Source organism: Delphinus delphis, chromosome 8 (assembly GCF_949987515.2).
Source record: "Delphinus delphis chromosome 8, mDelDel1.2, whole genome shotgun sequence".
Taxonomy (NCBI): domain Eukaryota; kingdom Metazoa; phylum Chordata; class Mammalia; order Artiodactyla; family Delphinidae; genus Delphinus; species Delphinus delphis.
In genome coordinates this window covers 88,270,941-88,295,798 of record NC_082690.1, presented here as the reverse complement: position 1 = coordinate 88,295,798, position 24,858 = coordinate 88,270,941, and the positions used below count along the sequence as shown (strand labels likewise).

General features: G+C 46.2%; 1 protein-coding gene across 1 annotated transcript in view; it reads right to left on the bottom strand.

Annotated features, from left to right (window-relative positions):
• The window catches only part of PRR5L (proline rich 5 like), a 70,868-nt gene that overhangs the window by 27,246 nt on the left and 18,764 nt on the right, over positions 1 to 24,858 (bottom strand). The window contains exons 3-5 of the mRNA XM_060017379.1: positions 24,445 to 24,732; positions 22,679 to 22,759; positions 7,491 to 7,539 (exon numbers count right to left, since the gene is read on the bottom strand). Of these exons, the coding sequence (XP_059873362.1) occupies positions 7,491 to 7,539; positions 22,679 to 22,759; positions 24,445 to 24,608 (294 nt within the window). The 5' untranslated portion in view covers positions 24,609 to 24,732. The remainder of the gene's footprint in view (positions 1 to 7,490; positions 7,540 to 22,678; positions 22,760 to 24,444; positions 24,733 to 24,858) is intronic.

Sequence of the window (24,858 nt, the reverse complement as noted above, 5' to 3'; positions counted from 1 at the left end):
AGTCAAAAACAGCTGACCTATCTGTTTTTATTAAGACATCAAAAACGGGCTGCCAACAGAAGAACAAGGCTCAAAGGAAAAATGCAAAAAACAAGGATGTCTGTGGAAAGGCATCCAAAACCATGGAGCCTTCAGTGGGTTGGAAGGACCGAGCTCATCCTGGGTAATCACGGAGGGTGGGCAGGACGAGGCGAGGACGGCAGAGGAGAGGGTGGGCTGCTGTAGTGCAGGGCTTGTCAATGTCAACCACATGCATCTTCAGTCAAGCAGGCTCCTCCTCGACCCGGCCGGAAGGACTCAGGAAAAGGGGGAACCAACAAGCTAGGGGGTGAGGAGAATGATGCTATTCCCACACAAGGTAGGAATTCTGTAAATGCTTAAGGCTGCCAGCCACCTGTTGCTTCTAATGCTTTAGCAGTGATGATAATAATGAGAACACAAAGAATGACGGTGGAGTTTTTTTATCGTTTTATTCTTTGTCAGGCACTGTATTATACCCTTCTCATGCATTATCTCACTCTACCTTTGCCACAAACTTATCCCCTTTATATAGATGAAGAAACAGAGGTTCAGAGAAGCAACTAGCAAATGTGAGACCAGAATTTGCACCCAGGTTGGCTGGAATCCAAAGCCCCAATCTTGCCCCCAGGATATTACTCTGGTTTACTTCAACAATGATTAAAAAAATACTAAGGTGAACAGCTATCATTCATTCACTGCTCACTTTTTGTACAAAGCACCTGATATACGTCATCTCATCCAGTCACTGCATCAACCTTTTGAGGTAGGTACTACGATTACAACTAGATTACCACTAAGAAGACTGAGGTTCAGAGAGGTTAAGTAACATGCCTACAGTCACACAGCCAGTAAGTGTTCTAGCAAGGACTGGGATCCAGACCTTCCTGGCAGAAAGGCTGGTGCTTTTAGGCATCACACTCTTCTGCCCTCTCAGTTGGAGAGGTTTTCAATGCCCTTGCCCACAAGGGAAAGTAGATGAGATCCACTCGGTTCAGATACTGGGGGCAGCTGGCTTGGCAATTTCAGGCCATGTAACTGGGTTCCACCAAAGCTTCCATCCAGCTGGGTCATTGCTGCTGCCCAATCCTGCTACTAGCTTCTCAACTTCCGCCTCTCCAAAAGTACTTTCCCGGGGTCTCCCTCTCCACTACCATATGTGATGTCTGGCAAGGCGTACACCTGGCTCCCAGGTGGATGCTATTCCCAAATGAGACATTCTTTGCCATCCCAGAGGCGTCTGGCAGCATGTCACTCTGCCTACTGCGAACTTGTATTCACCAATCATTCCATTCTAGGCATTTGTTTCCAGGGATAGCAATGTCTGCAAAAGTTGCTGTTGTTGGCACCAAGCCAGTGATGGAAATCATGGGCCACCTCCATTTTTTTTCTCTTCTGTAACTTTGAAAGTACAGCCATCATCTCTTAGGATGTCTACATTTCCTGTGAACCTGGATGCCTTCCTAGATAAGCAACAAAAAGTCTTATAAACACAACTCACCCCCAGGACCAGAGAGTTCTTAATAAACCAGTCCTGGGGTTGTGTGTGTGGGTGTGATGAGACCAGAGAGAAAGCCCCAGATGGGGAATGAAGAAAATTTGAAACTTGGAACAAGTTTAATCTTCATTTAGCACATTTTGCTGGTAAAAGGGTAAAATTCACTAAAAGGGTGAATTTGGGCTTTTTTCAAAGTTATTTTACAAGGAAGCAGGAAAATGGTCCCACGTCTGTTTTGCTGGATTCTAAAAAAATAAAGTAAAATTAAATTTAAAAGCACTGAAACTTCTCTTCTCTGGGGTTTTCAGGGGATATCTTCCAAGCATTTTTAACATTTAAAGTATAATCCAAAAGATTTTCTTCTGTGGCCAGATGGCCTGGGTTTGATCTCCGCTCTACCTTTTACTAGCTGTATGACTGTGGATAACCTTCCTTTACCCAGGTTCAGCTGCCGTATATGCTAAACGGTAATAATGAAATTTTCCCCATCAGTTGTCAGGAGGAATACATGGCAGGAAGGATGCTTAGAGCAGTTCTCAGACTTGAGCACACATGAGAATCTCAGAGGACTTGCTAAAACACAGGCGGCTGGGCCGCAGTCCCCTCAGCTTCTGACTCAGTTCATCTGAGGTGGGGCCTGAGAATTTGCTTTTCTGACACATTCTCAGGTGATGCTGAAGACGCAGGTCCAGGGACCACACTTTGGGAACCAACCGCTCAGAACTGTTGAACAATGCCTGGCACATAAATGCTTGAAAATATTAGCTGTTGTTACAATGATGGCTATTTTAGTCTTCCTTATAGCTGTGAAACAGCCTCCAAGAAAGGTCGCCCGTTGCTTTCCAAGTCTAACAAATATTTCTCAGACCTCCTACCTCAGTCCTTACTTCTTATGGCCAGCGAGTTGCTGGATGTTTCCACGTATTTGGATGTGTCCACTTTTCCAGCATCTACCCCTGCCTTCCATCCCTTCCCCCAATGGTTCCCTAAACCTGTCTCCTGCCATTTCCGGCCTAGTCTACTTGGAAGTCACCCAATTTCATCCATTATGGGTTCCTGAAAACACATACCCATGTGGACCCAGACACTTACCTGATATCAGGGGGAGTTCTGTTCCCACAGAGCCAAAAAGGATGATAAAATCCCTAACTACACCTCATTTTCAGAGCTAGTCTTCAGGTGATATATTTGCAGCATTTTGTACCTACATGTTCCCTCCTTAACAACGGAATGTGTAATAACCTCAGTACAATGAGGCCAAAGAGTTGCCATTTCCGCATATACCCATTGATCTCCATCCTTCTCTCAATTATATTAAGATCAGTGGTTATCAATTTCAAGACTCATTTTTCCATTTTTCTTCATAAAATTGCAGGAAAGTCCAATAAAAATATTCAAATAATTGCATAAAATTCAAGTAATTGCCGAGGAGGGCAGCCTGAAGCATCCAGGGGTCCTCCTGGCAGCCCCCAGACTAGCACCTTTTCTCTCCCCTCTCAACAGCCAAGGGGAGCTTTAAGCCACCCCAATGTTCACAGACTCCCCAAGGCCTCTCTTCCAAGTACTGGCCAAATGCAAGATGCAACTTCTAACGACCTTCTCACCTAAAGACATCATCCTCTCCCCTCTTGCTTGTCCTCTCACTGGAGCCCAGCTCCTCTTGTTCAAAGTCCCTCTGTATACTGGCCCCAATTCTACCTTCAAAGCAGAGTATATGGGAATTGTGCCTTACTACCTTCTGCCCACCTAATTATCTCTTTTCCCCTTTTGGAAATCCCGTTTGTTTTAGAAGCCTTCCCAGGTGGATTAAAGAAGATTATTATTTAATAGTCTTAAAGATTATTAAAATAATCTTTAAGATTATTATTAATCTTAAATAATAAGATTATTATTAATAATAAAGATTGATAATCTTAAAGAATAGTAAAGATTATACTGGGCCTGTTTTTAAGCCTTTACCATCCACTCGGGGTTTCAGTTAACACGATGCCGTGTGTCCCCTATACGGATGCATCTACCTCCCTGCACTTCAGTTTCAAACTCCATGGTGACCAGGATGCTTCTGTGGGTCTCTCCTTCAGCTCCCTGCCACATGCCACACGCCCTTAATGAATCATCTCTGATAATGATGAGCTAAGGGGAAAGTGGCCTCTTGTGACTGCCACAGATACGAGCAGTAGATGGAAACCTTTACATCAAACATTTACATCATCCGTGCCCTACTGACAAGTATGGCGGCCAAATTTCTCCTTTTCTTAGGTACTATCTTATTCAAAGCCACTGACTACAAACTGAGTCTCTGTATCAAGCGGAACTCTAGTTCCACCAAAAATAATTTAACTGTCTGGGCTTGGGGGAAAGCTTTCGACAGACACAACACAACCAGCAGATGCAGAAGCACAGAAAGTATGATCTGCCACCTCTCGCATCCCCAGGCCCCGGACCACCAAGGCACCTAATCAGGTAAGAGAAAAATGCAGAGCATTTCCTGTCAACCATTTCCAAAGATAAAAGGAACCAATTACCCCGCAGAGCTGTCTCTGGGATATAGAGTTCCTGTCGGAAACCCCAATTTTCCTTCCGGGTGCAATTCAAAACAGACGGAGGAAAAAGGAAAATCAATACTGGAAATGTCAAAGATTTTTCTGGCCTCTGTCATATGGAAATCTATCTGTGCTTTTGTCAATCAAACAGCCTGTCTTCTCTGTGTGCAGACACAAGATAAGCACCATCTTTCCGCCTGCTCTGCCCCTGCCCTCACCTCGGGTCATTTTCATTATTCTTCACTGAAGACAATCTTTCTGTGAGTCTTTCTTCAAAGCTGCAAAATGAGAATGTTCACTTTCAAAAGCGGAGCCACGGTGATGGCTTTTACAGGTAGCAGTCTCTGGGGTGGGGGGTCTGGGTCCCAGGAGACAGACCTCATTGCTGAGTCCAGATGTCCAGGCGGGGTGGGGGTGGGGTGGCCATCTCATCCTCCACACGGAGGAACCCACTCGTCACCTTCCCCAACAGCCACGTCCATGGCATTTGGGTCTTACCTGTCCACCCCCCTGGTTCTGCTCCTCACTTGTCCCCAGACCTTCCCCTCTCCTCCTTGCTGGAGGAATGTTCTTTCTGGAGCCCATTCTGACTTTCCCTCTTGAAACTACATCCGGTAGTTGAGTGTGAAGGCTGAGGTCACCTCTATCAGCCTTGCCTCCTGGATTTCCCTCTTCATCTGAAAACCTCTTCTTGGTGTGGCTTTGAAACCAGCCCATTTTCAAGGGTGCCTAGCGAAGGACTTTCCACACCTGAGTCTCTCTTGAACCACCTTCACCACTTGGTCACAGCCAGGGCCACATACACTATTATTCTTTGTATACTATTTTTCTTCAATCAATCCACTTTTTTAAAAACATAAATATGTTTATAAAAGAAACCACAGCAACACCATTTACCATAAATAGAATGTAACTCAAGGATCAACTCAATCTCAACAAAATGATGTTATGTAATCCTAATTAGACATTGCTTCTAGCTGAAGACACTAATTTTGAAACCTGCTCTCTCTTCCTTAAACAAGAGAGATCACCAAGTCTTGCAGAAGTGTAACAGACACAATGGCACAAACGAAGACTCTCCCTGGCACGATCAGAAGTGCTAAAGGAAAATAAGGAAAGGAAACACTTACCACAAAGGCGAATGTTATTTAATACCATTGTGTGCAACTCCTAAAATCTCTCATGTATCTGTGGTGGGCAACCCCTCCCTCTCTCCCAATAAAGTTTATTGAGCATCTACTATGTGCTAGGTAATTTCTAGGGACTGGAGAACCAAACACATTTTTAAAAAGGCTCTGTGCCTACATGAGACTTAAAACCTACATTTTAATAAACAGTGTCTAGGATAGGCTTTTCTCCAGTCTAGCACCTTAAACTAAGGAAAAACCCAGATTCAAAACTGTGAAAACCAGTTCATACCCCACACCCCCAGAAAGAGACTCGATATTCACCAAGCAGTTTCTCTGATTAAGCACTCGATAAAAAATGACATGTGGTTACCAGCTGTTAAGTGTCTGGCATACTTTGTAAGCAGCACTTACTGCCCCCAAAACCTCAGGGCTTTCCAGATAAATAAATCCCCACCCAAATGCCCTTCCCCACCCATCCGAGGGGTAGCCCCCAAAGCCAAGACATGACTGACATTTCAAACTTGACTGAAACCACACAGAACCCTGTCTATTTTAAATGTCAATGAGGAAGGCAGCTGGGCTGGCAGGTTCCACCAGGAGGGATTGAAAAACCACTTCTCTGTAGTTGGATTTAAAACTCAATCACTAGAGACAGCAAGAGAAGAGAGTGAGGACAAGACTGACCTTTGAGTCGAGGGCAACTGAAATGATTCACATTTGTGACTAATTATCTCTTTTTTAATCTTTGTTTGTCTCTCCCTGGACAGGGGTTTTCTTTCAAGCAGCTGAGACATTTGCCCTGATTGAATTCCAGGCTTCTGCTGGGTCTTGCTTTGTCCAGATATAGAGTGGCCAAGTGGTCATTTTCTGGTGTGTGTGGGTGTGTGTGTGCATGTGAGAGAGAGAGACAACTGACATCTGTCATTCTTTTAAAGTGCACATAAAAGTTTAAGCTTCCTGATTTATGGAAGGAAAATGGAAGGATGCCTGTGTTGTTTTTAAAAGCTAAAAACTCTTTAAACTGTCTTAAAAGTACGCTCACCTGGGATACAGAATAATATCACCAACCTGAAACCAATTTATTATGGATTTTTTTATGTCACCTTCCCATTAAAAGGGATGGATTACACTTTAGAATAACAAATATGTATACAGTTGACCCTTGAACAACGCGAGGGGTTAGGGGCACCAACCCTCCGTGTAGTCGAGAATCTGCATATAATTTATAGTTGACCCTCCGTATCTGAGGTTTTTTTGTATCCACAGATTCAACCAACCATGGATCCTGCAGTACTATAGTATTGACTATTGAAAAAAATCTGTGTGGGGACTTCCCACCACGTGTCTTTGGATGGAGTCAGGAAGGCATCTCGCGTCAGTGGATTGGAAACCATCCTGACTGCACCTGGAATCTTGAACTCATTAGCTGCCTAACAACAGTGTCTAGGCAGGAGGGATGTTAGCTTATCTGATTCAATTCTATCTTTAACAGAACAGACCGAGAGGCTTAGTGACAAGAAAGAACTTGGCTAAAGGGACATAGCATTACACTCAGTTAGGTACCATACGCGGAGTGGGAGGGAATGGCACTAGGAAAGCAGTTCTCCAAGTGTGGTTTGGGGTCTCCTGAGGGATCACCCAGACCTTTTCCACATGGTCAAAACGATTTCCTTAACAACACTAAGCTGTTATTTGCCTTGCATCCTCCGTTGAGTGTACTGTCGAATTTTCCAGAGACTAGGTGCAATATTTTCCAGATGGGCAATATCACAATAGACTGACTATGAAGCAGATATGAGGATCCAGTCTGCAGGTAGAGATTTGCAGACATATAAAACAATACCACTCTCCTATCCTTTTATTTTCAGAAAGTTATTTTTCATAAAAATGCCGTTTATGCTAACATGTAGTAGGTTTATTATTTGAATGAATTAAGGCACACAGTAAATTTTCTCAGGCTTAATTTCTAATATGGTGAAAATACATAGAGATAACCCAAATAAATGATCATTTTTAAGAGCGTAACGGGGTCCTTGAGACCAAAAAGCCTGAGAACCGCTGTCTGAGGCTATAGTCTCCATAAGAGCAGGGACCACGCTTGCCCTGTACGCCTCCACTGTCACTGCACTGCAGTGCCCAGCACGCAGTAGGGCTGCACTACAATGCCCAGCATGTAGTAGGAACTCGGGATACATAATTTTGGATGTTGAAGCCATGTCCAGGTGTACAGTATCGGTCACTCCTTTAGGTACATGTACCCACGTGCACAATATAACACAAGCTCAGACCCACACAGCTTACCTGAAAATAGTCTGTAATGAACGATCCAAGTTCACTCTTCAGCAGCCTCCTGGAAAGAGAGAAAAACTGTCAAGCAGCCCTTGATGCTATAGCTCCTGGAGTTCACAGATGCTTGGTGAATTGCCGTGCTCACCAGTGGCACAGGGGCCGAGGCCAGGCCTGAGCCGGAAGTGTGCTTTCCTAGGTGCCAGTATACCCCACCCCCACCAAGGTCATTAGGGAATTGGGGCAGATGGAACTCCTAGAAAGCATCTGCTCCTTAGTTCACTTTAACAGATAAAGCATCTCAAGAGGGCAGCCACAGGATATCCCAATTCTAACAGAGGTGGAGGCAGGCAGGGGCACCTGGCTTCATGTGCAGCAAAACATAAGGAAGAGAAAGGCCATGGATTTGTAATTCCCCCTCATTTGCAGACTTTATGGTTTAAAATGCATTTTTCATACATTCTTCACCCAAGTATTGCAAAGTATGTGTGTGTGTTGGGGAGCAATTATTATCTCTCGTGTATAGATAAAGAAATTGAGGCTCAGAGAGGTCTCCCAAATAAGTCAGTGGCAGAGTGAAGATTCAAACCCAGACCTTCTGCAAATTCAACATCTCTTTGCATAACCCTACCCCGTCTCGCCTCCAAATCCATCGGAGACACTGAGCTTGGTGCCGTGGTTTCAGTGGCCTTACTGCCCATCCCAAAGGGACTTAAAAGTCCTTCAAAGGAGAACAGATGGATTTTATTTATGCAGCACAAACATTTATTCAGCTGCTCTCTATGAGCCAGACGTTGTTCTAGCACCGGGCTTGCAGAAGTGAACAAGACAGGCGAGGTCTCTGCTCTCAGGGAGCTTACATTCTTGTGGGGAGGGGTGTGGAGAGCTAGCAGGTTAATCGATACACTCCCGAGGTAAGTGCAAAGAGTCTTAAGTGCTTAAAAAATAAAAATAAAACATGGTGGTATTGGCACCAGACCTCCTTCTCCCTGAGATAAATCATGGGACTATCCCTACTGCTCTTTCTTTAATTTGATCCAAGTAAGGTGAGGAAGCTAAAACCAAGGATCCAGGAAAAAAAAACTCTTCAGGACTTCCAATAATTTCATTTACGCATCCCACCGGACACGGTTACTAAAGAGCAAACACTCAAGCTTCTGACAACACCTGCCGGGTTTTAACTCCTCAAAAAATGCATTCTCACGTGTCGCTGTAGGATAAACGGGAAGTTACAACAAGATGCCACAGTGTGCAGAAGATAGATACAATAAGACTGAGTCACAAGAAGAAGAAACAACCAAGATCTAAATTTCTGCACCAGAAAGAGCCCTGGAAAGCTGAAAACTCATGCTGAGCAAGGAAGATACCTTCCTTTTGCCAGGACAGAAAACGTATCTGTGGTGGACACCGCACTTTGAGATCCAAGTGAATGGCAGGCTCTCAGAAGGCCATCCCATCCACAGAACCCAGGGGTTCACCCAGATGTGGGTGGGTCTGACAGAGACAGGGGAGCCTTCGTCGGTCACTGGGCCAAGAGCAGGTGGGTCACGGCTGGTCTTCGAGGCCAGAGGCGTCGCTCAGACGGGACACAGAAATCAAGTGGGCAGCCCCAGAGGGAGGCCCTGAAACAGGAAGAGGCAGGGAGGCTGCTTCTGGCTGCTGGAAAGAGAAGCACCTCCCAACAAAGTCTTCATGGCCACTGGGAAGTCTCAAAACCATAGGTGAAGAAGCCAAGCTTCATCAAAAAGTGGAAAAGCAGGGCTTCCCTGGTGGTGCAGTGGTTGAGAGTCCGCCTGCCGATGCAGGGGACACGGGTTCGTGCCCCGGTCCGGGAAGATCCCACATGCCGAGGAGTGGCTGGGCCCGTGAGCCATGGCCGCTGAGCCTGCGCGTCCGGAGCCTGTGCTCCGCAACGGGAGAGGCCACAACAGTGAGAGGCCCGCGTACCGCAAAAAAAAAAAAAAAAAAAAAAAAGTGGAAAAACAAGTCCTCATAACGGGCTACTACTAACAGTTTCTTAAGCATTATCTCGGGCACTTACAATGTTAAGGGGTCAACACGGTTCTGAGACTAAAACGCAGGCTATGGAATTGGTGTCCCGAGGAAGCCACGCTGGGAGGACACTGTGTTCATGTAGACGCTTCAGGTAAAATGGAAAGAGACAGAGGTCGTCAGTACAGGTGAGCCTTCAGGGTCAAGAGCTATGGAAACCCACTTGGAGCAAGGCGGAGGAGTAACAATCGTGAACTGGGGCTGGACGTGATTAGACAGGTGGTACCCCAGGAGCACTGTGATGCTACACAGCTGAGGAATCCAAGAGATCTCCTCCCCTACCTATCAGGGAGGACGGAAAGGCTGCAGACTGCAGTGACAGGAACCCTTAAGTTACAGCCGGGACTGCAGCAATTCTGGCCAAGGCCAGAATTCTGCAGGGCATTACAGGAAGACAAAGCTTGAGGCAGAAATCAGCTGATAAAGGAGCAGAGATTAAAGAGTGAACTTGTTGCAACTGCCAAGACAAAGGCATAGCAAAAAGGACCCAGAAGCTAGCAGCAGCCGTACCAGGGGCAGCAAGATGGTGATGGATAAGAATAAAGAGGCAGGATAGGAAGAGGTGCTCCCACCACACTGATAAGAGTGGTCCTCGGTCCTTTACTGAAGCGGAACCACACACAGGTGTGGCAATCTGCTTTATATATGTTAAATGTAATAGACTGTAAGCAGGTATTGTAAGAGAATTCCATGTTCAAAACCCTCTCTACTAGGTATTGTCGTACAGAATTATCAGAACAGAATAGACACTAGCTGATCATTTAAGTCAATATTCCATTGTCCTGGGTGGGTAAATCAGTAAGCTACCCTGTTCCTTACAAAATCCTGTCTTATTTCTGTCTGCACATGTTACGAGTTAGACAAGGTCGATACATACATGTACAGCACTTCCGCTGTGGTGAAATATGGAATCAACGTAAATGTGCGCCAATAAAGTGCTCATAAAAACCTGGTTCATTCGTACAATGACGTTCTAAGCAGCCATAAAAAAACAAAAGGGAATAAGGAAGTGCTCTTAAGTAATGATATGAAAATATCTACATTACGTTACGTCAAAAAGAAGCAAGATGCAGAACAGTGTGTATAATGTGCTACCTTGTGAGAAGGGAAGAGAAAATATATGTATTTTTTATTTACACGAGAGCAACAAATTCACTTGTCAAATCTGCTCTAACTTGCTGTTCTGTCACAACTATGATTTGGTTTCCAAGAGACCCTTTGAACTGAAATATACAGTACCTTGATTTTTTTTTTCAGTATCTTGATTTTTAAACACACAAAACATACATGCATTTTCAAAATTATATGTAAATGCACTGGGTTGTGTCTCCTCCTCTCCATCTTCCCAAGTAGGAGGCTGGAGAAGGTTGAAGCTGTTACTGGAAATTCAGTAGGGCAACAAAACACTTTAGCAAACTTTATCCCCTGAAGTTGGGAAACGCTGTGCTAGAGACACCAAACCACCTCGTTAGACCCTAGTCTGTGGACCTCGTATAAAGTGTCAAGTATCCCCCGCTGCTTTTCCACAAATATTCCTCATATATGCGTAAAGAAGCTCTGGAAGAATAACCAATAAACTACTGTAATAAAAGTTATCTTTGGCAGGGGAGTAGGAGCTGGGTTTCTGGAGTACAAGGCAGGGAGATTCTTCAATGCATACCTCGTTGTATATATAAATTTTTAGTACACTGTGAACACATCCTACTCAAAAACATTAAAAAAATTTTTTTTGAATTAACAATAACCACCATCAGGGTTACCAACAGATGGCTTGAGGCCGAGAAGGAATTGTGGGAGTGCATTCCCACATCAAGGGCACAATATCAGGAAGCAGACTGTCCTAGGGGATCAGAGGATCCCACAAGTCCTGAGAATCTGCCAATGCAAACCCACCCCAGGCTGGTAACCCGAGAACTTAATGCAGAGAGAGGGGGGTGAGGAGAGGACAGAGCCAAGCTGAGGACAGTCTGCGCTGAGCCACAGTGCGAGATCCACCATCTATTTCTATATTCTGTGTTTATTCTGCTTGCACTTGGATTACAAGGAAAGGGTACTTCTCAAAAACTCTACCCTGGTCTTAGCTGAACTGAGAGAAAGGGATTTTCCACCCCTCTACCTTGAGGTACCATCTCCAGGGGGAACTCATCAGTAGCTTCCCTCCAAAACAGGAACGGGTGACTGATAGAACATCGGGACCCCATGAGTTAATTCATCGAATCACAAACGTCTACTGAAAACCTACTCTGTGTCAGATGTGGTGTGAGGTGCTAGGAGAGAAGGATGGAAGAGCTCAGACAATGACTTCCTGCCCATCGGGACCCCTCTCCCAGGAGACAGGGGTACCATCTCGTCCAAAAAATGGAAAGTATCAAGGCATTAGGGATGCACAGACCTAAATTCACAGAGGGACCACTCACCCTATAACCATCCTCACTACATTTGCCAGTTAAGCTTGTAAAGCACGAGAAAGAAGAGAAAAGCAGAAGAAAGACAACAGAATCGAAGAGCCCGTGCTTGGGTTCCCTAGATACGGAAGAGATGGAAATCCTGATTCCCAAAACCTAGGACATATGTTCCTCCTGGGCACAGAGGCACAGAAACCGGCAGCCTTCCTTCCACTTTTTCCATCCTTTCCTAGGGTCTCTTCCCAGGAAATAGGAAAGTTATTACATATTGGAGCAAATAATAATAATAAACAAAAAACAAATTGCTCCTAGGATGGAGCCTAGCTTTTTTCCCAATTAAGGTTTACTAAGCACTTACTAAGTGCCAGGCACCATTGTCAACAACGTATATGTATTTCCTCATTTAAGCGTAAAACAAAACCGCTTTTTATACACAAGAAAATGGAACGGCAGAGGTTACTGAGGAGGGCATGCAGCAAGCTCAGGATGGAGAGGAGAGAAGTCTCACTGAATGTGAGGGTCTGGAGGCAGCCGCCTGGGTCCGAAGCCTGTGGTCAGCAGTAACCTTTGCAAGTTAACTGTACAGTTTAGTCCCTTGTAACTGTTTCCTCAACTGGAATTTGGGGATAGTAAGGGTAGCCACTCCACAGGATTATTGCAAGGGCTAAACGAATTAATCCTTGAATGGTATGCTCCCGGGATACAGCAAGGCTCAGCAAGTGTCACTACCACCATCATCACCACCATCATGACCATGATCACCACCACCACCATCACCACCACCACCATCACCACCATCACTACCACCATGATCACCATCACCACCATCACCACCACCACCACCATCACCATCACCACCACCATCACCACCACCAGCACCATCATCACCACCACCACCATCACCACCATCACCACCACCACCACCATCACCACCACCACCATCGCCACCATCACCACCACCATGATCACCACCATCACCACCACTACCACCACCATCATCACCACCAGCACCATCACCACCAGCACCATCATCACCATCACCACCACCATCACCACCACCATCACCACCATCATGACCATGATCACCACCACCACCATCACCACCACCATCACCATCATCACCACCACCACCATCACCATCATCACCACCACTACCATCACCACCATCACTACCACCATGATCACCATCACCACCATCACCACCACCATCACCATCATCACCATCATCACCACCATCACCACCACCATCACCACCACCACCACCACCATCACCATCATCACCACCATCATCACCACCATCACCACCACTACCAGCACCATCATCACCACCATCACCACCATTGTCACCACCATCATCATCACCACCGTCACCACCATCAGCCATTGAGCTAGAAAGAGAAGGAAGTGGGGACCTGAGAGTAATGGGAAGTGAATGCTTATGTGGGACTCAACCCAAAAGGGAAATGGGGCATGAAGTTCAGTCAGAAGCCAAAAGGGCAGTAATAAGGAGAAATGAGGAACCACTCACATGCTGATCTGTACTATCTCACCCCCTTTTCCTCCAGGCTGACTGGGTGAGACACCACCCCAGATGACAGGATTTCCTGTTATTATACAGACTGTCATCTCACCCCGCACCATCTTGTCAACTCAACTTCCCACTTCTGTGGGCTTGAAGGTAAACGAGGCACAGCCCAAGCTGGATCTAGCTGGTTATGAGGTACAGGGAGGACCAGATGGCAGGCAGGGCATGGAGAGGCAGAAATGATGTAGACAATCACCTTAGATGTGAGCCACAATCTCTCTTGTGCACAGGGAAAGCCCCAAGGCAGCAAAATCCCAAAGGATAATGAAACAGCTTGGAGACAGGTGCCACAGGGCTAAAGTTTAGCCAGCACGAGTGGGGACACCATATCAGTTGTGAAGTATTTCTGTGCCATTTGGCAATCCGGGGCTGCCGCAAGTACCCAGGCCTTTTGGTGGGATCTAGCCAGACGTCCTCATGGTCTAGGAACAGCAGGGGGCCTCAGGGTCCTGTGCCTGACGCTATAGCTCGTCAGTCAGTGCCTGTCCAACCTGATCATTAAATCCTCCTGAGATCACCCACCTTGCTTCTGCAATAGGACACGTTTCAAGGAGGTGGCGTCTTTTAAGCAGTAACACAGGGAAACATCCCTTTCCTCTGCTGGCCCATTCTATGGGGGCCTATCAGAGGTTGTGTGCGTAACTCAGATAAAATTCTAGGATTCTCACACCTCTCTGTTTTCTGCACCCCAGTGGGTGGCAGTGGGGACAGTGAAAAAGATGGAGAAAACCAACAAAAAGCATTTCCAGAGCTCCTAATTATGTCACATGTACACTGCTAAGCAGATGGCACAAAGCATCTTGAATTCTCCAATAGCCTCTAAGGTAGGAATTTATTTTGCAGATGAGGCGACTGTTGCTCAGAGCCTTCCCTGAGGCCATACACTGGCAGATCCCAACTCAAACAGAGGCCCATCTGAACATCAGGCAGTGGTACCCCCATCCCCACAGGGGCAGGCAGGTAAGGTGAGTGAGGGAAGCAGACGGGCACAGACAGTGGGGCTGCAGCAAACTCCACTGAAGCCAGCAGCCAGGCCTCGCTCCCACTGACCAGTTCCAGATGCAGCGTTGCCCGATGCAGACTTTCCAGAGAGGCCTGGATCTTCAGGTGGGATGTCCAGATTTCCAAACACTGTGCAGGCCGACCACTTCATGGGCCAATCCCAGAGGTTTCTGATTCACTACTTCCCTTCAACTAGTCTTCCTGCCCCCAGAGATGAGTCTGTTTCTCAACTAGAGCAGACACAAGGTATCAACACACGGCCAGGCAGAGCGCCCTGGGCCAAAAAGAGAAGATCTCGCCTGCAGGCCTCCCAAACGAGGGCCCTCAGAAGACGATGCCCCACTCATCTGATGATCTGTTCATGAATCCACATCCAGGAGCATCAGGCCTAAATCTGGACAATGCCAGGCATGTGCCTCTTGCAGCCCACTTACTGTGTGTTGAGGAACATGGGAAGCTCAAGTTCAAGTCCCAGGTCAGCTACTAACTAGCTCTGCGACTCTGGGCAAGTTATTCCAGTCCTCTGTGCCTCTATTTCCTCATCTGTAAGATAGGGATACAGTGGCACCCGGCTCACAGGGGCGTGGTGAGTTTTACAAGAGTTAACACACAGAGCCCGGCACGCACTAAATAAATGTTCTGCTGACGTCTACTGTTATTACTACGGCACAGAATCTTGACTCAGCCTGGTCCCTTCTGCCAGCCTGTGGGTTCCATCCGGCCTCTCCTCTCCTCTCCTCCCCTCCCAGCTCTGCCCGCAGCTGTGGGTCCCAGTACAGTCAACAGACTCCCTCACAGAGCTGGAAGCATCTGAGGTGGCGCTCCCTTCCGGGCCTCAGACAGCCAACTGACTCAGAACCAGGACGTTTCAACTCCGACCTGTCAGAGACCGAGCTCAATTCTTGGAACCTCGTCTTTCCTTGAAAATCTCTGGGGTTTCCTTCATGACACCTCCCTCCCAACAAGAACAGAAGCAGGGTGGTTGGAGAGAGAAGGAAAATGTGAGTTTCCTGCCTCAGGCCAGCTGCAGATAACTCATCTCTGGTTTCCGGAAACCTCATCTCTGAGCATTTATTTCTGCTGAGAAAAAAAAAAAAAAAAACCAGGAAGAAGGAGGGGTGAAAGAGTATGGAGAGAGTAGTGGCAAGGTCTTTATATCCTCACTTGCCCTTTCTACCTGATTCCCACCTGTTCATCCTGCAGATTTCAAAGGAGGCATGGCTTTCTCCCATATTTAATCACGTGCCCAGCCCCTCACATTCCCCAACACTCTGGGTTCTACTACCACCCCACTTAGAACATCATATGATAACTGCCTATTCAGTTCCCCACTCTCACTCTGCCGTAAGTTCCCCAAGGGCAAGAACAACCCACCTCAATGGCTGCCCCAGAACCTGGCCCAGTACCTGGCAGAGTCCACAAATATTCACTGATTAAATGAAGAAAAGCATCAATGACCCCTCCCTCTACACGTACCCCCCCCACTCCCACCAGCCAACCAAAAAGTGAAAGCACTTTTCAGAAACTACTTGCGTAGGTTCTTATAAGAACCAGTACAAATAAATCATGGCTTTCTCACGCTTTCCTAACTTTCTATCATCAGTGGAATAGTTGCCGAAAGGCATGTTTAGCAAGCGCATGCTTCTGTGTCAGAGTTTGGCCACTCTTGTTCCTGGGAAAGCTCGTGAAACCCAGACCTCTAACAGAGACGTGTGCCCATTGCCAAAATGCAGCCACATTAGAATTGAGGCTGGAGAGGGGCGTTCAAAACCACATCGATGCCCCAGAGAGAATTTAAACCAAGAAGACACTCAGGTCCAGCCCACACCAGTGCAGACGGACACTCAGGGCGGGCAGAATTGAGGCTGGAGAGGGGCGTTCAAAACCACATCAATGCCCATAGAGAATTTAAACCAAGAAGACACTCAGGTCCAGCCCACACCAGGGCAGACGGACACTCAGGGCGGGCAGAACTGTAGATTGTGATGACGAGGGATTTCACTAGAATATGTCTATGCTGAGGGGTGATTTTCAATAGAAAAGATTCTGGTTTATGGTCTTCATATTGACAGACCATGAGCCCTGACTTTAATTTGGGGAAAATTGGTCACTTGATTGAGGTGTGACATTCCTGATGAATTTGTTCTTAAAAGGTCTCTGCACCTGAATAGACATTTCTCCAAAGAAGATATACAGATGGCCAAGAAGCACACGAAAAGCTGCTCAACATCACTAATTATTAGAGAAATGCAAATCAAAACTACAATGAGGTATCACCTCACACCGGTTAGAATGGGCATCATAGAAAATGTACAAGCAATAAATGCTGGAGAGGGTGTGGAGAAAAGGGAACCCTCTTGCACTGCTGGTGGGAATGTAAATTGATACAGTCACTGTGGAGAACAGTATGGAGGTTCCTTAAAAAACTAAAAATAGAATTACCATATGATCCAGCAATCCCACTACTGGGCATATACCCTGAGAAAACCATAACTCAAAAAGACACATGCACCCCAATATTCATTGCAGCACTATTTACAATAGCCAGGTCATGGAAGCAACCTAAATGCCCATCGACAGACAAATGGATAAAGAAGATGTGGTACATATATACAATGGAATATTACTCAGCCATAAAAAGGAATGAGATTGGGTCATTTGTTGAGACGTGGATGGATCTAGAGACTGTCATACGGAGTGAAGTAAGTCAGAAAGAGAAAAACAAATATCGTGTATTAATGCATATATGTGGAACCTAGAAAAATGGTACAGATGAACCAGTTTGCAGGGCAGAAACTGAGACACAGATGTAGAGAACAAACGTATGGACATCAAGCGGGGAAAGCGGCGGGGGTTGGGGTGGGGGTGGTGTGATGAATTGGACGATTGGGATTGACATGTATACACTGATGTGGATAAAATGGATGACTAATGAGAACCTGCTGTATAAAAGAATAAATAAAATTAAATAAAAAAAAAACTAATGAGGAAATAAGTGCTAATGAGAAATGGGGTTAAGATCATGTGGAGTTAGATGACAAAAATCCTATATCCTGGCTTCTGCATCAGGAGGTAAACTGGCTCACTGTGAGCAAAAGTTGTTTTTAAATTAATATTTAAGAAAAAGCATGAAATTTCAGACTGCTAATTTTACCGTAATTACCATGCATGTTATCACAAATGTCCTTATTTTTTTAACCTGTTTAATTTATTATTTTTGTAAAAAATCTTTGAGTAAATTTGGTGATCCAGAAATATGTGCAATTAACAGCAAAGGCGATAGTGAAGGACTCTTAGCTCCATCCATAGGGTGTGGACAATGTATCAATAGCATATTCTGTTATGTTCTTTCAACAGCTATATAAATATACCAGTGAGATTAGACCACCACTTCCAGGGTCGTGTTCAGAAGCATATCTGTTCTTGGCAATAATAATGGGTAGCGTGAGAACCACATTTCCATTGTTAGCTTGAGGAACACTATATAAGGAATTTTCTTGTTTTCTAAAACACATAATATACACAAGCATATTGTATCCTTTAAGTTGCTAATCAATGTGGACACAAGTGCATGGAAAGGCATTATCTCTGTACCTCCAATAATTTTCATTTCAATAAAAGTGTAAACTATGGCTGGACACTTTCCAGTCTTTTTTTCAAAAAAAAAAAGGTCTCCGCATCCTTCTCTTGATCTAGTAATGTGTTTTAGAAGTTGAACATGCTTAGTCCAGAGTTCTTCCTCAGAGATACCCCAAAGTCTATCTACTTAAGTTTAAGCTGAAGTTCATTTTTAAGACATGGAGACACGTCTTAGAAGAAAAGATCAATTGTTTGTAACGACTGCATTTCAGAACCCAGTTATATAAAACTTACCTTCCTGGTCATCCTTCGCATTGGCTAATATTTACACAAATTCATATTTCCCAGGGAACACACTAACTCCACAGTTAGAAAGATGGCCAGGGCTGGCTGGGGTGACCCGGGAAAGCTGATTTAGGCTTTGACATTGGACTTGGATAATCCATCAAAGTTTATTACTGTTTGGCTGGAGTAGAATGAAGAACTGAGAGAGTCATTTCCTCTTGTTCTTTCCTCTGCAGAAAGGAGAAACAGCTGGCTCTCCTTGTAAGAACTTAGCCTCACCCACACTTCCAGGCCAGCACATTCTTGGAAGGGCCTGTCCTGGACCTCTCTAGTTCAAAGTCAGCTCACCTCATCCAAACAGCTAGAGAACTTTGTATACAGTACTGTTTATGGGGCAATTCATCACACTACCCTGTGCTCTCACGCATGGTACTCAGCCAGCATTTATCACTTTATTATTGCTCAAGTTTCATAACAGGAATAATAATGGCTAACATGTATTCGGCACCAGATCTTATAATAATGACATTTTTAGCATTATCTCAGACCTCCCAACCACTATGATGTTCATGTCATTATTTTCCCCGTTTCATAAAAGAAAAAACAGAGATTGATAAATGAAGTAACTTGCCCATGTCACACAGCTGGCCTAATTTTGATCCCTCGTCTCTCCGAATCCAAAAGCCACTCTCTTAACAAGTTAAACTATTCTCTCGAATCTGGCAGGGATCTTCTTGCACATAGAACCGTCATAATTGATTGAAAAATGGGCTTGAGATGAATAGCCTTCTCTCCTTTGGCATCTTCTTCCCTCATCCCTACCGCCTCTGCCCCTCACCCCACCTGGTCGGGCCTCAACGCTGGCCAGTTTGCCATTGTGTTCTGCGAACAGGTCTTTTCACAGAAAAAAGAGAGTGAAGAAAAACCAAAACCTGTCTATTTAAATGTAACCAGAGAGTAGTATGTCTGTTTTGGTGTTTTAATTACTGAAATAAAGGCAGCTGTGTTTATTCCCATGTTGGCTCTTGCAGACGTGGGTTCACTTTATTTTACTTGGGACAACCAGGTCATACATATGCCTGGGGTGTGTTTCATGTTCTCAGTGATACTCTGAGTGTCTGTGCTGGGAAAGCCCATCTCTGTTCTAATCACCATCCTAAAGAAGGACAGAGGGCAGACGGTCCAGGACATGGTCATCGAAGCTCTGGCTTTTGACAGCTTTGAGTTGTTCACATCCAGGCAATTACTTTCAAACCCCAACCATATGTGTTTCTCACTAGCCTGAAAATTGCTCCAAACATAGAGAGGAACATCCAACAGCCCCCACTAAACCCAATACTGGAAAGGAGTGTTGGAGGAGTGATGTGATCCTTGGAGGGATGTTAAGAATCACAGCACATGGTACAGATGGAGTCCCAGAGGCCTTGGGAAAGGAACAAAGGCAGAAAGAAAGATCAAGACCATTGGCTTAACACTTCTTCCAGCCTAGAACCTCTCTCTCTGACACTACGATACAGTGCAAAGAGCACAGATTCCACTGGGGACTGAATTGTGTCCCCTCACCCCCCAAATTCATATGTTGAAGCCCTACACCCACAATGTGACACTATTTGGAGGTGGGGCCTTTGGGAAGTAATTAGATTCTGATGAGGTCATGACGGTAGGACCCTCAACACTCATGTTGGGATTAGCATCCTTATAAGAAGGGACACCAGAGAGCTTGCCCTCTCCCCATCGCGTACACAAAGAGGCCGTGCGAGGACACAGCAAGATGGCAGCCAGGAAGAGAGTTCTCACCAGGAACCCAATCTGCCAGCACCTCGACCTTGGACTTCCCAGTTTCCAGAACAGTGAGAAATAAACATCTATCGTTTAAGCCTCCCAGTCTATAGTTACAAAAGCTATTCGGCAGCCTGAGCAAACTAACATAGGTGCCTACGTCAGACAGGGGTTCACATCCTGACTCTATCGTTCATAGCTGCGTGACCTTGGACGAGCTATTTTGTTTCTCTTGCCCATCATTTTGCCGATAAGCTATGCACTGAGAACAATGATTGTCTCTCAGGGCTGTGAGGAGGGCTGCATATGATGTATGTGAAAGGTGCCTGGCACTTTTCCTGGCACCTCCATCCACGTCAGTTCCCTTCTCCCCCACTTGGGTGTCCTTAGCGCTAGAATCTGGGACACGACACCCCATCAGAGATGCCGCCCCATGTATGCTATGGCCGATCTCATAAATGGGCAGCCCGTTGGTCAACTTCAGCCCACAGATGTGTTTTGTTTGGCCTGTACCAATGTTTGGGGACATTTGGATTACTTATCAACTTTTAAAAGACAAAATTTCACATAAAAATCTCAATTTCTGGTTCTTCTTGAGAAATAAGATGGTATGTCACTGGATCTGCATTGTTCTGGGCAGGGGGGATCCCCTTAGACAGAGGGTGAGCTCTCACCTCCACTCTCCAGGCCGGCTTCACCCACTTAGACCTGCTGGCTACCTGTGGGCTTCTGAGTGAGCAGCCCGGGGTTAACAGGGCTGTTGAAATCTAGCGTGGCCCGTATTTTTCCTAGCTGCCCACAAAGGTTTTAAGTACAATTTCAGGATCAGTCCCCTGATGTGAGGAACAATTAGCACGTTCCTGAGTCACCGTTTTATTTATTTATACATCTATTGTGAGCTAAGGAACGCTCACGGAAAAGACCGAGATCTTAGTTCTTGGAGTAAAATTCAGCTCTTGCAAGCTGGGGGGTTGGCCGACCCAACTTTGCCCTTGTCACTCAACATCTCAGGGCCTCAGTTTCCTCCTCTGTAAAAGGAGGGCTTGGGTGAGATGATCTCTATTGTCTCTTTCCATATTTGTGTAACTATTAGGTGAAATTCAAGTGCCTGGCTAGAAATTTAACACAACTCTGTTTGCTTCCAAGCTCTAAACGTTTTAATGAAAGCAGAGCTCTTAAAACACCTCACTGACCCTTAACACAGGTCTTAACTAAATGTAAACAAGACCTGAATAATGGCCTTTTTTAATGTTCTGCCCATTCCAGGGTTAGGTCTTCACCCTTGATGTTCTGCACTTAACACACCCAAGAGGAATGAACACCAGGGCATTAAAAGACCTGATGTTCAACCTCCTGTCCCAGGAGACCTCGGGGCTCTGGGCCCTGCTTGCCTCTCTGCCCGCATTTCACCAAAACACAAACCCAACCGCACCACCACCCAACCTCCAGTACTCTGCGCACGTGGGCCTTCTTTCAGTTCCTTGCTCGTTGCTACCACTGGACCTTTGCACGTGCAGTTGCCCCCACCTGGAGCCCTCTTCATCTAGTTAATTCCCACCGATCCTTCAGATGACAGCACAAGTATCACATCACCATTCCTGGCCTCCTTGGCAAGATCAAGTCCTACTAACATACACTTTCATCACATCAGCTGTGTTGTAGTAGCTGTCACAGGTGCATAATATTACATTTTACATGTGTGATCAGTTGACTAATGATTATCTCCTCAACTGAACATCAATTCCAGGAGAGCAGGGGCCACATCTGTCTTTCCTCATTGTTGTTTTTCCAGTGCCTGGCTAATAGGGAGGCACTCATATATTTGATGAATGAAAGAACAAGTAGTGGACACTACTGGGAAGATTCTCAAAGACATTAAACTCCTCAAGGACCATGTCTTATTGAGGGTTTCATCACCAAAACCTAACAGCAATGACAGTAACGATGATGATAAGAGCCCCAAGTACCAAATACTTGGTGTGTTCCAACCCTGTTCTTACAGACTATTTATGTAGTAACTCAATAACTCACAAGAATCTTGTGCACTGGAAGTAGGTGCATTTCCTATCTCTGTTTCACAGAAGAGGAAACCAAGGCACAAAGAAGTTGGCGAGCTACTTAGTAAAAGGAAGGACAGTAATAAAATCCCAAGCCGTCTGCTACCAACTGCTAGGCCACCCTGGCCTAATATGGCACCTAAGAATCAAGCAGGGCACAAGAAATGTTTACAGAATAAACGGCAGCTACCAGATGTCAGCCCTCTACCCCTGCACCCCAGTGACCCAAACATACATTACATACATGGACAAATGGACGAGCCCTCTCTGGAGCAGAAGTCTAGACAGATAAGGGCCTCAGAACTTAACAGTTACAAGAGTCTCATTAAAGCCAACAGAAGCAGCAATAGGAACCAAGCAGAAAACAGAACTTAAGGTAAAGCTCCTGGGGGTGGGGTAGCTCCTTCCACCCCAGCTCAGGCCCACGGTGGGAGGGTCCCGGCCTGGCCAGCCACATACCTGATGTTTTCGTTCAGTGTGTAGAGCTCATTGCTTTGCAAGCCGCCCCCTTTAAAGACATTGATCACGGCAGTCTGGACGCTGCAGGGAAATAGAAGCGACCCCTGGTGAGTGGATCTGTCTCCCCGGGGCCATTTCCTCAAGCAGCTCAGAGCTGAAGGTGGGTGGAAGGGCCGGGAAGCCTGTGGCACAAACACGGCCATGTTTTCTGTCCCTGGAATCCGTCACTTCCATCTGAGGGTCCTTGGAGAGGAAGGGAGACTGAGGCCAGGAGGACCCAAAAGTAGGCCCTCACCCCCGCCCCCGCACTTTCTCGCAGGCTGGCAGCCCTGCTGGGGGGCGGCCTTAATGAAGGGCAGGCAGTGGGATCTACTCTCAGGAAACTGCGTGGCCACCGCCGCTGGGCCTGAAAGAATCCCCAGTGGCAGTAACTGCAAGCAGGAGACGACTCAGGTCTGGGGTCCTTTCACTCAGGAGACCTGTCTTCACAGGGCAGCCTGGAGACCCAGGGCCAATAGGAAAGGATAATTCCTTGCCTTTTTAAAATGTTTAATTTAAAAAAAATTTCAAATATGGATTTTAATTGTCCTTGCCTTTTAATAGTACCCTCTGGGAAGAACTCCAGAGGGGCTGGTCTCACTTCCCCGGCCACTCCCACTCCTGCCACAGTCTAGGCAGAAGGGTTAATCCGTTGAGGGGCCCAGGTAAGTCTTGACTCCACGTTCTCTGGATCCCAGCCCAACATTTCAGCAAGGAGCTGATCACAAGCTTGTCTTTACCAAAGGTTCTAGGCCTTTTTCAATGGACAAGCCTCCATTTAACATCAAAACATTTCGGACACCTCCTCCCTCCCCATCATAAGGGTTGGGCATTCATTGAAAAAATCCATAATAATCCAAACGACAAAGAATTCCATAATGCTTTAAAATAGTGATGCATTGATTTATCCAAAAAGGAACCACACAGATTTGAAAAACAGCTCAGAGAAGGGCGAGACATACAACGGATTCAGTCTCTACTCAGTGCTGGGTGCACAATAGTTCAGCTGAACGCCTTACAAAGGCTAAGTGTCTCCTCTCCCAGCCACCTGTGGCTCCCAGGTATGGATCATCCCTGCTTTACGCTGCTTAGTTAGCTTTCCACAGATACTGTCTTAGCTCTCCGAAGGGGTAACAGGTGACTTGACGTTACTTATATGTTCCCACCCCCGGGTCCTCTTACAATTGGCATGTGACTAATGGGCATGAACGGTAACTGTAAGTTCTGATCCAACTGTCCCGGGCTGGTTAACTGACTCTGAGAGCCCAGAGGCCCCCAGTGGTCTGCTTGCCCTCTACTAAAACAAGGAAACCTGGGGAGAGGGAGGGGGAGAGGGACAAATTAGGAGTATGGGATTCACAAACTCCTACACATAAAATAAATAAGCAACAGGATTTACTGTATAGCACAGGGAACGATATTCAATATCTTGGAATAACCTATAATGGAACACAATCAGAAAAAAGAAAACTGAATCCCTATGCAGTGCACCTGAAACTAACACAACATTGGAAATCAACTATACTTCAATAAAAAAAGAAAAAAATATTTTTTAACAAAGGAAAGCGAATGGATACAGTTGCCGTAGGGAAAGCACTCTCTTCATCAATCAACCCTACACTCACGACCTTCTGGAGCTGAGGTATCAGGAGATGCTGAAGCTCAGCCAGCCCCTGGCCCTGCTCTGGTGCTGGCAGCGCCCCTGTGCCCGCCCGTGCCTCCTGTACCTGTTCCAGGCCGAGTTGGAGCTCAGCTGCAGAGCCTGGCGGGCTGCCTGGAAGCGGGGCAGGTCGCTGAGCGCCGGGGAGCTCATGAAGCGTGGTCTGGGCCTGCGGAAAGAGCCCATCTTGGGGAACTCGACAGGCAGGCTGGGGGCGAAGCCGCGGGTCATAAGTCCAGGTGAGGGGACGGCTTCTCCTCTGGACCTGAAGGTTCCGACTGCCCACCCAGAGGGCTTCTCCCAGGACTGCTTTCTGGCCCTCAGGCTTTCTCAAAACCACAACGTGAGCCAACACCTGAAAAGAGAGGGCAGCTTTTGTTAAAAACGCCTAGGCTGAGCAGACCCCAACTTGGAGGAAGCTGGCTGGGGCTTCCTGGCCAAACTATCCTAAAAACAATTCCAGGACCCCACGGCACTATCT